Below are 17,007 nucleotides of genomic sequence, written 5' to 3'. Positions count from 1 at the left end.
ATTCTGAATTAGCTGGAGGCACTTTGTCAGACATGTGAGTTCTTGTACCAAGTACAGCGCTGCTGAGTCCGGTACTTGGACCAGGTTCTGCTTGGTGGCTAGACAACCCCAGGTTTCACCTGCGCTGACTGCCATTCCCCAGAGGTTGAGTCCCTAGGTGCGGGCGGCCTGCAGGACTTATGGGACGGAGCTGGAAGCGGGGTGATGAATGTATCAGCCAGGCAGGCAGCAGGTCAAGAGAGTAATCCAGGTACAAGCGGCAGTCAGTAGGCAGGCGGCAGGCAAGAGAGTAATCTAGGTACAGGCAAATCAGTAGGCAGGCGGCAGGCAAGAGAATAATCCAGATGCAGGCGAAAGTCAGTAATGAGGGACCAGTAGATAAGAAGCAGACTACAGAGTTAGAAACACCTACCAAAGTAGAAGCAGAAGCATGGAGTCCAGGGAGAGCTCAGCTGATAAAGTGCTGGCGTCTGACATCAGCAGGGAGAAGGGGCACAGCCATAGGACAAGAGCAGGGAAAGGAGGAACCAGAAGACCAATAAGAGAGAAGCAAGGGAAGCCAGGCAGAGAGAGAGCAGACCCATGTGGTGGAAAGCAAAGCAATCAAGAAGCCTGGAAGCCAGGCAGAGAGCGAGAGGAAACAACTGCATGGAAGCAAAGCAATTCTGCAACCATTGCTCTCTGAACAAACCCAGAGAGGACTACACACACATGGCTCAGGCAGTGCCAGTCAAGTGTGCGTGTCGACGGGACCCTGCGCAGCCCGAGGACGCCACTTGCGTTGAGGTAGGGGACATGACCAGGGGTGTGCTGGTAAATTTGTAACAATGGGCTCTCTCTCCAGGCATAGCTGGCCCTGAAATTTGGGGGAGGAGGAATACATGCCTCTCTCTCCCCTCCCTTGTGCAGGCACGCGAGGCATACCTTTGCCGAGCCCCACCAGCCAATAAATGGACTGCCGCCATTCTCTGCTGCTTGTTTCTGGCTCTGAGCAGCATGATGGAACCTTCTTGCGCTTGCATGAAAAGTCCCAACCTGATGCTCAGAGTCAGAAACAAGGAGCAGGGAGCAGCAGCAGTCTATTTACTTGGCTTGTGGGGCCAGCATCATTGCCAGCAAAGTAAAAGAGAATTCAGGAGGGGGCCCAAGTCCACATTTTGGGAGTCAGTTGTTAAAGTAGTCATGGGGAGACCTACTTTAACAACCGGCTCCCAAAATTCTTAAAAACTTAACAAACGGCTCTCTCGAGCCCGTGAGAGCCAGCTCCAGCACACCACTGGACATGACACACTTGGAGGATCTTTGAACAAACCTACCACCAGTGAACAGTAATAATCAAGCTGAGAGAACACAAACATGAATCAAAGTAGCAAAAAGTTTTTGGTCAAATAATACAGTTTGATAATTTAGGGACATCGTTATCAATGGGGGCTATCGTTCTGACATGTTATTTTATCATAGGCCGTATGTTATGCAATGAGACCTAGTTACTAATAATTCAGGTTAACGGAAAATTAACACATCTTAACAGTAGCCCGTGTTGAAAACTTCTCTCTTTCCAAAAATACTAGGACTAGGGGGCACACAATGAAGCTACAAAGTAGTAAATTTAAAACGAATTGTAGAAAATATTTCTTCACTTAATGTGTAAAACTCTGGAATTTGTTGCCAGGGAAGGTAGCAAAAGCAGTTAGCTTAACGGGGTTTAAAAAAGGTTTGGATAGCTTCCTAAAAGAAAAGTCCATAAGCCAGTATTAACATGGAATTGGGAAAATTCACTGCTTATTTCTGGGATAAGCAGCATTAAATGTATTGTACTGATTTGGGATCTTGTTAGGTACTTGTGACCTGGATTGCCCACTGTTGGAAACAGGATACTGGGCTTGATGGACCTTCAGTCTGTCCCAGTAGGGCAACAGTTATGTACTTATGTTAATTTGCATAACTGAAGAAAACACACTCCTTTTGTTACAAATGCTGTCTCAAGGTGCATTGAAAGTTTTGAATCCAAAAGGATACCTAGGGGACCTTTTACTAAGCCGTGTAGGTGCCTACATGCGCCTGTGTGTCAGTTTGGAATTACTGCCCAGCTACCACGTGGCCCGGGTGGTAATTTCATTTTTTACATGCATCCACTACGTGCGCCAGAAAAGGCATTTTACCTAGTCGCCCGGTTAATGCATGAAACCTTACCGCTAAGTTAATGGGTGGTGGTAAGATCTCAGACCCAAAATAGATGTGCACCAATTTTCATTTTGCTGCATGTCCATTTTCGGCCAAAATATTTAAAAATGCATTTTTTTTACAGGTGCGCTGAAAAATGGATCTGCGCTTGTCCAAAACACGCGTCTACACTTGCACAGGCCATTTTTCAGCACACCTTAGTAAAAAGACCCCCTAGATGTTCAGCCTTCATGGACCAAGGCAGAGAAACACCATTCAGTGCAACACTAGATGGCAATTCAACCAGTTCCTCTAATTCAACCAGTTCCTGTAATCCAACCATATGATTTAACCTATCAAGTCTCAGCACCGATAAGATACTTGTTTATTTCTTCAAGGGTATTTGTCACATTTGACTAACTGAAGTCTACAATTGCACAATTGATATGAAACCATGAGTTTCTGAATTTTCTCTCTGCCAGTGATGTCAAATATTGTAACATTGTAGGCAACAAAATTGATTCTTAATGAATGGCACAGCCAGTGGCACAGGGAATCAATTGGCTATCCCTTAGTGGACTAAAGGCGAAGGATAACACAGCCTCCTGTTGGGATTCACTAGTACTTTCAATTTTATCTTGATTACATTTTAACAGAATCCATCAACGCTCACTCAGTGGAAAAATCTAGCCTGCAACCAGATTGACAACAGTTCAGGCACTAACGACTCACCAGAAATCTGCAGAGATGCAGTAGGAACCAATTTATTTTCAGGATTTCTACCAAACAGTTATAGTTTATAGTTTCATTTGCTATACCGCTTAGCTTAAATACATAAGATCACAGCGATTTATATTATTATAAATACATAAAACTAAATAGAACTCCATTAAAAATATAGTAACTGTTCTACTAGCCTATAATTATTCAGATCTAGCAATCTGCTATATTTCTTTAAAGGAGTGGGTAAACATGTGGATAAAGGTGAGCTGGTTGATATTGTGTATTTGGATTTTCAAAAGGCAGTTGACAAAGTTCCTCAAAAAAGACTCCAGTGGAAACTGGGGAGTTATGGGATAGGAGGCAGTGTCCTATTGTGAATCAGGAATGCTTAAATGATAGAAAACAGAGAGTAAAGTTAGTCAATATTCTCAATGGAGAAAGTTATATAGAGGGGTTCCCCAGGGATCTGTGCTGGGACCGCTGTGTTTTTATAAATGATCTGGAAACAGGAAACAGGAATATGATATGAACAAATTTGCTGGCAACACAAAAGGTATTTAAAGTTGCTAAATCACAAGAAGATTGTGGAAAATTGCAAATGGACCTTATGAGACTGGGAAACTGTCATCTGCCATTTTGATGCCCATTTTACGTGAGCAAGTGCAAAGTGATGTATGTAGGGAAGATGAATCCAAACCATAGTTATATGATGCAAGGTTACACATTAAGAGTCACCACCTAGTAAAAGTCTCTAGGTATCACTGTTGATGATTCGAAACCCTCTGCTCAATGTGAAGGTCAGCTAAGAAAGTAAATAGAATGTTAGGAATTATTAGGAAAGGAATAGAGAACAAAACTGAAATTATAATAATACCTTTGCATCACTCCATGGTGTGCAAGTCTGGCTGCTGCATCTCAAAAAAGATATAGCAGACAACCTCAGCACAAAGCATTATCCTATAGAGGGCGCATGCCCTACTGTGCATGTTAAGTCAATTTTGTGCATCTCAAAACCTCCCTTTCCTTTTAGATTGTAAGCTGCTCTGACTGGATTCCCCTAGAAGGGTAGCAAAATTGTAAAAAACTTGAAAACTATTCTATAACGGGTGAGTGCCCTTAATAGAATAGTGCTTAGGGCAGATTCCCATGACCAACTTTGGGCGTTGGACTTACAACAGCTGAAATCTGATATAAATACTGACACACAAGTTGGGCTTAGATGCCCCATATTCTATAACACTGTGCCCAACTTTTCGGAACACCCCTCTCATGGCCATGCGTCCTTTTTGGGTCGCATACTATCCTGCTTATAATCGAAAGAGAAAAACGCCTATATTGTGACCCAAATCGGGAGATGGGCGTCTTTCTCCCGTGGGCGCCCAAATCGGTATAATCGAAAGCCGATTTTGGGCGTTTCCAACTGCAATCCGTCACGGAAACGGGTAAAGTTGACGGGGGCGTGTCGGAGGCGTGGTGAAGGTGGAACTGGGGCATGGTTATCGGCCAAGGAGAGATGGGCGCCTTTAGCTGATAATCGAAAAAAAGGTGTTTTTACCGCAATTTTGGGTCACTTTTTGTGGACCTTTTTTTTCACGAACAAGTCCCAAAAAAGTACCCCAACTGACCAGATGACCACTGGAGGGAATCGGGGATGACCTCCCCGGACTCCCCCTGTGGTCACTAACCCCCTCCCACCAAAAAAAACCCACTTTAAAAACTTTTTTCCCAGCCTCTATGCCAGCCTCAAATGCCGTACCCACCTCCATGACAGCAGAATGTGTTCTATCCTCTGACAGCCTTTCCCTGGTTCTGATGTGGCTCTCGGGTGAGTGTGAAACCTTTTATGTTATGCGCACTGCAGAGTCACATCAGCAATGCATTGTGGTGGGTGTAGGGTATTGGGCTCCGTGATTCCAGTAGCTTGTGGCAAATGCTCACGATGTTGGCAGTTGGTAGGCTCTACTCCCATGGTGCTTTTCCCCCTGCTTACTGGGTCAGAGTGTGCCCTGTTTTGTTTCCGGTAGTCCATGAGGTAGTGGCCATTTTTGTAAGCCAGTTTTAGATCCCTTTCACGTGTTAGCCACGTTACAGAACTTAGATCTTACCTTGAATGTGGCTGAAAGAGGGCATTGTACACCATTCTGCCAGCTCTGACCTACTGTTCATCTCAGTACCAGGGAGACTCGTTGCCAGTGGGGCACAACCTCTGATCTGCAGTTAACTGTGAGTAAGCGTGCTTATTCCAATAAAGGGCGTTTTTGGAGAGATTAGTCTTCAGGTGTCAACTGGTGTGCCAATGTTATACAGCAGCAACAAGTCCTAGAGGCCTGCGAGTATGCAGGTCCCTGGAGCACTTTTAGTGGGTACCGCAGTGCACTTCAGGCAGGTGGACCCAGGCCCATTCCCCCCCACCTGCTACACTTGTGCTGGTAAATGGGAGGCCTCCAAAACCCACTGTACCCACATGTAGGTGCCCACTTCACCCCTAAGAACTATGACAGTGTTGTACATTTGTGGGTAGTGGGTTTTGGGGGAGGGGGGTTGGGGGCTCAGCACCCGTGGTAAGGGAGCTATGCATGTGGGAGCTTTTTCTGAAGTCCACTGCACTGACCTAGGGTGCCTAGTTGGTGTCCTGGCATATCATGGGGGGCAGTGTACTACGAATCCTGGCCCCTCCCACGACCAAATGGCTCGGATTAGGACGTTTTTGAGCTGGGTGTTTTTAGTTTCCATTATCGCTAAAAAAAACAAATGCTCAGCTGAAAAACGTCTATTTTTTCGAAAATACGGTCTGTCCCACCTCTTCACGTACCCGTTTTTGGACATAGATGCCCATGGAGCTAAGCGTTCGCGTTTGATTATGCCCCTCCAGGTTACCTCTTGGGCATCCAGTAATATAGAGTTCAGGCCCTATGTGTGCAAATCCAAATTAGTGCTGGTTAATGTCAAAAATTGGTTGTTCACTTCCAATTATTGCTCTTAAATGGCTCATTATCCAATTAAGTTACATGTACATCTTAGATCTTGGCACCTAATATAGAATCTGAATGTAACAAACCAAAATACCCTTCACTTTGTCCTCATCCTTATTACATGACTTTGCTCATAGTGCATTTCTATTTTTAAAATCTTATTTTAATGAAGCTCTCTCTTAAAAAGTTAACAAAAAGAGCAACTAAAATCAAAGTCTACTGTAAAAGATGACAGGCTTAATAAATGGTAGACCATTTGCACAGACCTGGAGGTCAGCTGAGGACAGCTGCATTGATTTCAACAGACTGGGCCACCTGTACACAGCCAACATTTAATTAGCTGTCCTTAGCAGCACTGTCAACTGGCATTTTAAATTGAACACCACACAAGTAAATGAGGTGCTGACAGACTGCTGGCTGCTTTTGAGGTGGCACCATCAAAAGCATATTAAAAAGAGATTAGCAAAATAATGTTAGTAACCCCTACATTTCGTAAAAACTATGATGTAGACCAGTGTTTCCCCAAGTCCAGTCCTGGAATGCTTCAGGTTTTAGGGTTTCCACAATGAATATGCATGAACTTGATTTGCATACACTACCTCCATTATATGCAGATCTCTTTCATGCATATTCATTGTGGATATCCTGAAAACCTGACTGGCAAGGGGTACTCCAGGATCGGAATTGGAGAAAACACTGATGTGGGCATCAAACCAGTTTAAATAAATCAGACAGGTAAAATTGTTCTGCTGCCTGATCAGAACTGCAGAGGGCTTCCAGTGAAAAAAAGCATGACAGACAGACTTGGCAGTGGGATGGTAGTGATGTTTATTTTCATTCATTACATAACTGTTTGACATTTGAAAATGCAGCCATCCCCTACTATGATACAATGTTACCTCATGAAGATGGCAATTTTCAAAAGCCATCAGTGCAGACAAATAACTATATGAAGTCTGAGTTCAAATCCTGCTGAGGCGCCTTGTGACCCTGGGTAAGATACTTCACCTTCTGTTGCCTCAGATACAAGTTTATGGCTAGTTTTAAGGAAGTGCACTAATGCATTAAAGCAGTTTGACATGCATTATTTTTAATGCAAATCCTATTATTGTCGATGCGACCTATTTACTAAATAAAGTGATAATTTCATAACAGGGTGGTTTTGAGGAGCCTATTTTATGAAGGCAACATCTGCCTTTAAAAAACAGACTTCCAGAACAAGTTCCAATGGTGCAAAAATGCCATTGCGGAAATAAACACATCTGCTCCAAAAACCTGTAAATCTGTGTGCACTCTTATGCATATACCAGCTTATGGTTTCAAATACCAATGTGCCCATTGCATCACCACCAGCAACTCAGAGCCTTAGGGGTAAATATTCAGCTGGTAAAGGTGAACATTATTTTTAACTGCCTCTGGCTTTATGCCCTGATATTCAGTGCCAGGCCATGTCTGGGCACTGGCCTCGACTATCTGGGTGTGTGTGGACGGACGGCACTTATCTGATTAAGGCCAATATTCAGCCCTCAACTAGATAGGTGAAACTGGATAAAGATAGGACTGTGTTTTATGCAGTTTGATTTCTCCACTTATCTTATGTGGTTAAGTGATGAATATCTGCTGTTAACCACATAAGTGCCGACTTGGTCCCGGGCCACCTACAACATAGCTGATTTCAGCTTAGGATGTTAGAGGGGATATCCAGTGGCAGCATCTGGTTTAGTGACTAGTTAAATCACATTGAATATTGAACTTTTAAAGCGCAAGTCCTCTGGGGAATGGGAAATACCTACTACATCTGAATGCAATTCACCTTGCGATACCAGTGAAAAGCAATGAGCCTATATCCTTATAAATAAACATTCATTAGCAAAAAGGCTTGGCTGAAAGAATTTCCTCATCAAGTCAACTAAAATTATGCAAGGGCTTTTATAGTGGGTGTATTTTTACCGTCCGGGGAGAAAAAAATAGATAGGGTCACATGGATGTACTGAGGTGGAAGAAGGAAAAAGTGCACATAAATTTGTTTTTCAGTTGTATGCACACTATTTTGCCATCCCTCCCATCACCTGCTCAAACTGCAGGTGCCAGGTTTGTGGATGTTTTTAACATGCAGACTTGAGTTTACTAATTTTCAGAGACAAGTGATGTGGTTAGTTTCCCTTTGAAACTGTGCATAAAGCAGTCATTGTTAAGAACACAGGCATAGTTCACAAACTGCATAAGCTAATTGATAATTGCTCCCTACATTATTAGATGTAGGACATGAAATCTATATTGAACCATACGCACCTGAATAACTGTCTTTTCTTTTGGGTATCATTACATATATTACTGTCTTCCAAGAGCCTGCTAAAAATTGTAAAAAAAACAAAAACAAAACAAAGATCATTAAAAAAGTCATTGCAGACTGTAATAACTTTTGTCATACACCTAATATTACCTATATAAGAAAATCTCTGACCTCTTACAGATTTCAGGTACTGCTACAATTTTTTCAAAACAAGTTATTCAAGTCCTGAAGGACAATATTCAGACCACTGCAGTCAGCTGGGCTGCTTCCCACGGTTGACGCTGAGCCTGGATGTTCAATATCGGGCTGTTTCCGGCATTGAATATCCAGGTTTTTGGGGGGCTGGCTTAAACTTAAAAGGCTAAGTGAATATTCAGTGCTGGCCAGTTAAGTTGAAACTGGCCAAAGATAGGCCTGCTATTTCGGTGGCCCAATTTGCGCTGAAATTAGCAGATAGCTGGCTATATCGCGTGATATTTCAATATGACGTCTAAGTCTGACTTTAGACGTTTTACAAAAAACATCCAAAATCTGAATAGGAAAGAAGTCCATTTTCAAAAAAGAAAAACATCTATCTCTTGTTTTCAAAAATACTGTTTCTAATAAGGTTTTGTGCTTTGGACATTTTGTTTTTTGGGCCATTAAAAAAAAAAAAAATGTCCAAGTGAAAAATGTAGAAAATAAAGCCATTGGGATGTAGGAAAGACCAGCATTTTTAGTAGATTGGTGTCCCAGACATCCCAGGAGATAAATGGGGCATCCTAGGGGGCAATGCAATGAACTTCAAAAACATGCTCCCAGGTACACTTCTCACTGTTGCTCCCTTATCATGTCTGCTGAGCCCCCCAAAACCCACTGCCAACAACTGTACACCACTACAATAGCCCTTATAGGTGAAGGGGATACCTATACATGGGTACAGTGGGTTTCAGGTGAGTTTGGGAGGGCTCACAGTTTCCTCCACAAATGTGACAGGTAGAGGGTGATAGGGACCAGAGTCTCCCATGCCATGGTGTACTGCACTGACCACTACACTACTCCAAGGACCTGCATGCTGCTCTAATAGACCTGGCTCTAACCTCTGAGGCTGTCATAGAGGCTGCTAAATCATATTTGTATTCAGATTTGTGGGGGTGGGAGGGGTCAGTGACTACTGGGGGGGGGGTATTGGGGAGTCACCCCTGATTCCCTCCAGTGATCATCTGGTAATTTAGTGCACCCTTTTGTGCCTTATTCATTATAAAAACAGGTCTAGCTCAAAATGTTTTAGTCCTGGACACTTTTGTTTTGATCCATTATGGCTGGAAAACGTCCAAGTGTTAGGAACACTCAGATCCCGCCCTTAACATGCCTCTGACATGCCCCCTTGTAATTCTCTTGTTTGGATATAGAGGGCCAGAATGGTCTCAAAATATCATCTTCCTAAACTTATAACCGGGCACCCTCAATTATGCATCACTTGCTTGCTTACATTCACAGAATCTACGTACAATGGAGAGGGTCAAAGTATATAACACTACCAATCCAAAAAAGAAGCACAAAGGTCTTTCAAGAGTGGTACAAGTGTGCTTTATTGATGACCTGACACGAGCCATGTTTCGGCATGAGGAACGCTGCCTCAGGGGTAAATTCAGTCAATTGACACTGATTGCATAAACCATTGCTCAAAACAGCATAGTGACAGTCCACTCTGAGGACCGCGATTCAGAATCTCTGTGTGGAACAAACTGCCAAGTGGTCTGATTTTTGACACGTTCACTTGGCGGTTTGTTTCACACAGAGATTCTGAATCGCGGTCCTCAGAGTGGACTTTGTGCTTCTTTTCTGGATTGCATTTACAGAATACCAGCAGTTTTCTGGGTAAGCGTACCCTTACTCATGTAAGTACGAGGGGGTGGAGCATGGGCTGGGCCCTCACATGTATAACTTACAGAATATTGTAATTTACGTGTGCCCTTGCTCAATTTAGCTGCCTGCAGTTATACCAGGTCTATGGCTGGTGTAACTGCAGCATATAAACTGTAGGAATGCTGATGCTGGGTTGTGGTACCATATCTTTTTGTTGTTGTTGTTTCTTTAAAAGAAAGATATCACAAAAGACTCCACTGTTTATGAACTACAACCTACTTGAATTCGATTGAAACACATGATTTCCCACCTATGAATGAGTTAAGACTAAAATATTGTACTGCTATAATGCTCACTGTATATTAAAGAGGTAAATCTGCACCTCAATATAATGGAAACTCCTTTAACACACTACTGGTTCTCAATACACTCTACCACAGTGCTATTGCAGAGTGTATTAAATAGATACATTAGCCTGAAAAGAGTGTAAGCTTTTCTCCACTGTGATGTCAGTTGAATGGCTGATGGGGCAGCAGCAACCAGTGAATTTCCTGCTTGGTTCATATTGCCCCTGTATATAGAACAAAATACTCATAAAATGTGGGGATGAAATCTATTAATCCTGCTGATTCATGCTCCCATGATAAGAGAAGATCTGCGCGTGCCATAAAAATGAATTAAAATGCCATTTGGTATAGAGATAGAGCGCTAACCACAAGCCAGTAGTTGATGCACAGGATGCTTTTTCAAGCATGCCACTTTCCTCCTGAAGTACTATAGACATAATGAGTCACAACTCTTCAATGATCAATTGTTTACAGGGCACCAATCAAATCATGCAGGGCATCAAATTTCCAGGTCAATGGCTTTGGGAGGAGGCAAGAGAAACTGTGCTTGTGGGAAGCCCTTCCTGAAAGGCCTGCTTTTTCTGTCGCAGTGGAATTGTATCACATTGCAGCATGGGATTGAAACAGAGAGAAACAGTGAAGGAAAGACAAGGAAATAAAGAGTGAGAAAAGGAGGGGGGGAGATTGAGATGGACAGAGGGAGAAAGAAATCGAGAAATACATAAAGAAAATGTGCAAAGGGGAAGAGAGAATACACAAATAGGAGGAAGGATGTAGAACAGGGCTTCTCAGAGGTATTCAGGATTAAGACAATCAACACACATGAGATGCATTTGCATATTTTGGAAGCCCATTGTATGCAGTTCTATTTCATGGATATTCATTGTCGGAATACTGAAAACCTAACTGAAATGGTGTGCCTCCTGGAGAGGGTTGAGGAGCACTGGTGTAGAGGATGATCGAAGATTCTGGCTGCTGCAGGGAAGAAAAACTAGGTCTCAGAGAAGAAGCACAAGTGTCTCAAGAGAGGCAAAAGAAGCTACAAAAGCGAAAAAAGAAGCAGAGGGGAAAGAAAGACAAAATGACGGCAGGGAGGAAGAATAAGAAGAAAGGAAGCAGATTGTTATTTATTATTATTATCCAGGATAGAAATTGCTGTTTGTGCTGATGTGTCTTTGATGCATGAAGGTGACTAACAAAGCAGGTTGTCTTTGCTTCCTTTCTGTTTTCTTATTTGTAATATCTAAGGAACACAAACGATGCATTGCTAGGAACACTCCAACTTGTAGTACTATGACATGTTCCAGAGAATGTTAATTCAGTCTGTTCCTCCCATGTCTCCCAGTCCCAGGAGGTACAAATCCAGTCAGTGTAAATTCCGAAATTAGTTCAATTGAATGTGAAATTTCATAGCCAGTTGCTTAAATATACTTGTAATTTGTCAAGTGATGCCTTTAATATACTTGTAATTTGTCAAGACGACAAATAAAATGCTAGATTTATATGTTCACAATGCTTTTAGCACAGCTTTTTGAGATCAATTTCCAAAATCTGTTAACATCAGCCATTAATATGTGTAAATGGGTTGTGTAATGTTCGTATTAAAAGATAATATTAATGAGATGCCAATGAAACATGCATTATCACAGACCGTAAAATACAAGCTCTATTGTAAATGCTAATACAAAAACTAATTACTCCTCCACAAGGTCTGGTTGAATTCTTTTGTGCTAATGTGTCTGCTTTCCATTTTGCATGTTTTAAACAAGGTAATTTTTCTGCCATCCTAATATGCTGTAATCTCATTACCTCACCGGCATAGCTTTTGCATTAACCTGAGTGGACACAATTGACATATGTTAGCAGTACAATGCACACTAAGAGGGGCATAATTGAAAGGGACGCCCAAGTTTTGTTGAGGACGTCCTCGCAAAATGTCCCAATGGAGGGGCGGGGAAACCCGTATTATCGAAACAAGATGGACATCTATCTTTCGTTTTGATAATATGGTCGGGGATGCCATCTCTAGACTTGGTCGTTTCTGATTTTCGGCAATAATGGAAACCAAGGATGCCCATCTCAGAAATGACCAAATGCAAGCCCTTTGAACATGGGAGGAGCCAGCACTTGTAGTGCACTGGTCCCCCTGACATGCCAGGACACCAATCAGGCACCCTAGGGGGCACTGCAGTGGACTTCATAAAATGTTCCCAGGAACATAGCTCCCTTACCTTGTGTGCTGAGCCCCCCAACCCCCCCCCCCAAACCCACTACCCACAACTGTACACCACTACCATAGCCCTTACAGGTGAAGGGGGGCACCTAGATGTGGGTACAGTGGGTTTCTGGTGGGTTTTGGAGGGCTCACATTTACCACCACAAGTGTAACAGGTAGAGAGGGATGGGCCTGGGTCCGCCTGCCTGAAGTGCACTGCACCCACTAAAACTGTTCCAGGTACTTGCATACTGCTGTGATGGACCTAAGTATGACTTCTGAGGCTGGCAAAAAATATTTTTTAAGATATATTTTGAGGGTGGGAGGGGGTTAGTGACCACTGGAAGAGTAAGGAGAGGTCATCCCCGATTCTCTCCAGTGGTCATCTAGTCATTTTGGGCACCTTTTTGTGCCTTGGTCGTAAGAAAAACATGACCAGGTAAAGTCACCCAAGTGCTCGTCAGGGAATCCCTTTTTTTTCCATTATGGGTTGAGTACGTCCATGTGTTAGGCATGCCCAAGTCCCGCCTTTGCTACACCTACGATACGTCCCCTTGAACTTTGGCCATCCCTGCAATGGGAAGCAGTTGGGGATGTCCAAAATTGTTTTTTGATTATACCGATTTGTGTCGAAAGATGGGCATCCTTCTCTTTCGAAAATGAGCCTGCTAGGGGCCCTTTTACTATCTGTGCACGCCAAATGTCCGCCAAAATGGAGTTACCGCAAAACTTCCGCCTGGCTCTTGCAGTAATTTCATTTTTGGTGCATGTCCGATACGCGCATCTGAAAAATATTTTTTTATTTTCGGGCGCGCGTAATGGACACGCGCCAAGTGGCATTTGGCGCACGTAGGTCATTACTGCCCAGTTACCATGTGAGTCTTTACCGCTAGGTCAATGGCTGGTGGTAAGGTCTCAGACCTAAAATGGACGTGCGTCAAATTTGATTTTGCTGCATGTCCATTGTCGGCATTAAAAAAAGGTCTTTTTTACAGGTATGCTAAAAAATGGATCGGTGTGTGCCCAAAACTCGCGCCTACACTACCATAAGCCATTTTTCAGCATGCCTTAGTAAAGGACCCCTTAGGTACTTATTTACTAGGGGGTCCTTTTACTAAGTGGTGGTAAGCCCACCATGGGCTTACTGTGTCCCAATCTGGAGCTACCGCCAGTCCTGCGCAAGCATCAGTGGTAGTTCCACCCCCAGCACACGGCAGTTCTGGAACTAGAGGAGATATTCAGAAATATTTCCGCAGGGGGTTACCCGGCATTAATCGGACAGTACTGTGTGCTACCTGGTTAACACCAGGTTAGCACGGGAGCCCTTACTGCCACCTCAATGAGTGGTGACAAGTGCTCCCCCCAACATGGCCTTACCGCATGGCAATGTCTTTTTTTCAGCCTTTTTACCTACTGCAGTAAAAAGGGCCTCAGCTCGCCACAAGAATGCCCCCCCCCCCCCCCACCCTTTTACCACAGCTTAGTCAAAGGGCCCCTAAAGCACTTTAAGGTTTTGTAGTTAATACATGCAAAGGTTAACCCCTGATAGCAGAAAAACCTAAGTGGTATAATTGTTGGGGGAATTTTTGGCATTTGAAAGAACTCAGTTGTGCTACTAACATGGTGAAATGGTTGCTATTGTGCATCTTGAGGTGTAGCTAACTGTTTCACATTACCTGCCATGCCACTGACACCCATCTGTACTGCAAGGCAGTCTCCCTACCTCTTAATATCAAATTATTAATTATTATTATTATTATTATTAGGAAAAAGGGCTGAACTAGGGAACTCTCTTCCAGCCTTTGGCTTTTTACAAAATATTTGAGTATGCACTGAGTTCACTGTACAAAGGATAAGAAAGCTTGAGTCTGGTGTCATTGATTATGGTATTTAAGTTAAATTTTTGAGATCAGGGTGGGTATATTTTTATGTTTGCTTTGATTGTAATGTTGAATACTGTTATATTCTTGTTATGTTTATTAATGTAATCCACCTGAACTGATAGTTTGGCAGAATATAAATGTATTAAATTAAATTAGGTGTGATACTGTGGTAGATAATGTTTATTTATTTATTTAGGCTCTGAATTATTATGGAAAGGGGAGTGTGGGATTTGGTTACAATCCATGTGGTTTACATATTATATACAGTTACTTATTTAGTACCTGGGGCAACGGAGGGTTAAGTGATTTGTCCAGAGTCACAAGGAGCTGCAGTGGGAACCGAACCCAGGTTCTCAGGCTGCTGCACTAACCATTAGGCTACACCTCTTCTTATTTAACATCCATTAAAACTTGTATTACACCTAGCGTGGATGGACTTAATTGCTTATACTAGATAATGCAGATGTTAATGTACATTAATGCTACTATTATTAATGCGTTTTTTGCACATTGGCCTCCCGAATTTCTGAAACTTTTTCAAAAGCATGATTCCCTTCTACAGAGCTATCTTTTGTGCCTGTTTAAGTGAAAAATAAAATGTTCAGCAGTGAGCTTTTCCAATGAATGCCTGCTGTGGTCTCGAGAACCAATAAACACGATGTGGTCCACAATTTTACTAACAGTGGAAGTTACTAAGCTGCATTTTACCAAACTAATATTTACTGTGTAGGTCAGTAATCCAGGGGCCCTTTTACTAAGCAGTGCTAAAAGTGGCCAGCACAATCCCCAGTGTGAGTCTTCCCTGTGCTGAGGCCACTTTTACTGTGGCAGTAAGATGGCCCCATTTTCCGTTATTCCTATTAATGGCTAGGTGTTAATTTCCCCATTAGCATGTGAGCACTTACCAACACCTATTTTCATGGCGGTAATGGCTCACATGCTATCCATGTATTAATTGGTTAGCACATGGTGATGTAGCTGCACTAACCGATTAGCACAGAGCATGCCTACTCTCACCCCAGACACGCCCTTAGTGCTAAAAGCTAAATTCTATTTTTTAGCGTGTGCCGATTTCAAAACTACCGTGGGACGACTGAGCGCCCTGCAGTAGTGCTTTTGAACCTGCAGGAAGCACATGTTAGTGCTTACCACAGCTTGATAAAAGGACCCCCTAGTAACTTGTGATGTAAATAAAATTTGTGTTGTTGTAGTGGTAAATAATGTACTCATGTGTGTGTGTGTGTGTGTGTGTGTGTTCGCTTGCAATTCATGAGTTTTAAAGGAAAACAAGAAAATACATAGATGAACAAGATAAGTGACTGCATGATTGTTAAAAATGTACGTGAGCACTAATTTTGCTGTATTTTTAAGCCTTTGTAAAACAGGTTTTTGTTGTTGTTGTTTCAGAGCACTGACAATCAGTTCCAAGCCTGCACTACACCACCTAGTGTACCTTGGCTGGACATGTTCTGAGGTCATTTGTCTTCATTTAGATATAAAATATATAGATATATAATAGAAAGCAAGAGAGAGAGAGAGAGAGAGAGAGAGAGAGAGAGAGAGAGAGAGAGAGAGAGAGAGAGAGAGAGAGAGAGAGAGAGAGAGAGAGAGAGAGAGAGAGAGAGATCGAATATAAAGAATTGTGTGCATGGATACAGTGCAGACATTTTTGTATTAGGATATATTTACCACCCTTTTGAAAGAATTCACTCAAGGTGATGTACAGTAAAAATAAATCAAACATAAGCAATAGACAATTACAACAGTAAAAATATTTAAACAACAATACAAAGTATGGCATGGTACAATACTTTCAATGTGAACACAGTACGTAATATTGCAGTAAGTTTTTGGTTTTACATCTAAGAAACATTCAACCCATCCCAATCCTCCCAACCGTATAGACAATGTTCTGAACAGATGTCCCCAGCAGATAACCCCCTTAATCTGGCAAGACCACTCCATCCCCATCTCTCCCCGACACCTACTAGGGGTCTTCCCTGATGTCTTGCTGTTGATGGTGGTTGGGGGGGGGGGGGGGCAATCTCTGGTCACTCATGCTCCTTAGGCACTGCTTCAAAATGGCACCATTCAACCCATAATGGTAGTACTGTGGTGCCATTTTGAAGCTAGTCACTGCTGAGGAAGGAGTGATGGGGATCTTTCTTGCCCTATCTCTACTCTTTGCACAGAGTGTGCACTATTTGGAAAGAGGAAACACTCTTCCTAAGGGTACTCATTATTAGCAAAGAGTGTGTACTCTTTTCCTAACAGTGCATACATGCATCATCTATTGCAAATACATGCTTTATCAGGAAAAGAGTGTGCAATCTTTGCTAACAGAAGTGTGACAGAACAGCATGTTTTTAAGCCTGTAAATTGTATTGAATATTTCTTGAAGTGTATTTCTCTAGTTTGGCCAGCAGGTGGTGCATGTTTATATTTAAAACTGTTACGGAGGAATGCCCGTTCCTTCTTTTATGGGCCCTTTTACTAAGCCTCAGTAAAATTGGCCTGTGGTAGTGTAGGTGCGTGTATTAGGCATGCACTGGGCCAGTTTTTA

General features: G+C 42.6%; 1 protein-coding gene across 1 annotated transcript in view; it reads right to left on the bottom strand.

The window, feature by feature from the left end:
- The window catches only part of ARPP21 (cAMP regulated phosphoprotein 21), a 419,327-nt gene that overhangs the window by 224,944 nt on the left and 177,376 nt on the right, over positions 1-17,007 (bottom strand). Inside the window, exon 11 of the mRNA XM_030203507.1 lies at positions 8,151-8,210. Coding sequence (XP_030059367.1) covers positions 8,151-8,210 — 60 coding nt within the window. The remainder of the gene's footprint in view (positions 1-8,150; positions 8,211-17,007) is intronic.

Source organism: Microcaecilia unicolor, chromosome 1, assembly GCF_901765095.1.
Source record: "Microcaecilia unicolor chromosome 1, aMicUni1.1, whole genome shotgun sequence".
Lineage (NCBI taxonomy): Eukaryota > Metazoa > Chordata > Amphibia > Gymnophiona > Siphonopidae > Microcaecilia > Microcaecilia unicolor.
Note: the sequence above shows the minus strand (reverse complement) of the source record. Positions and strands in the feature narration are given on the sequence as shown.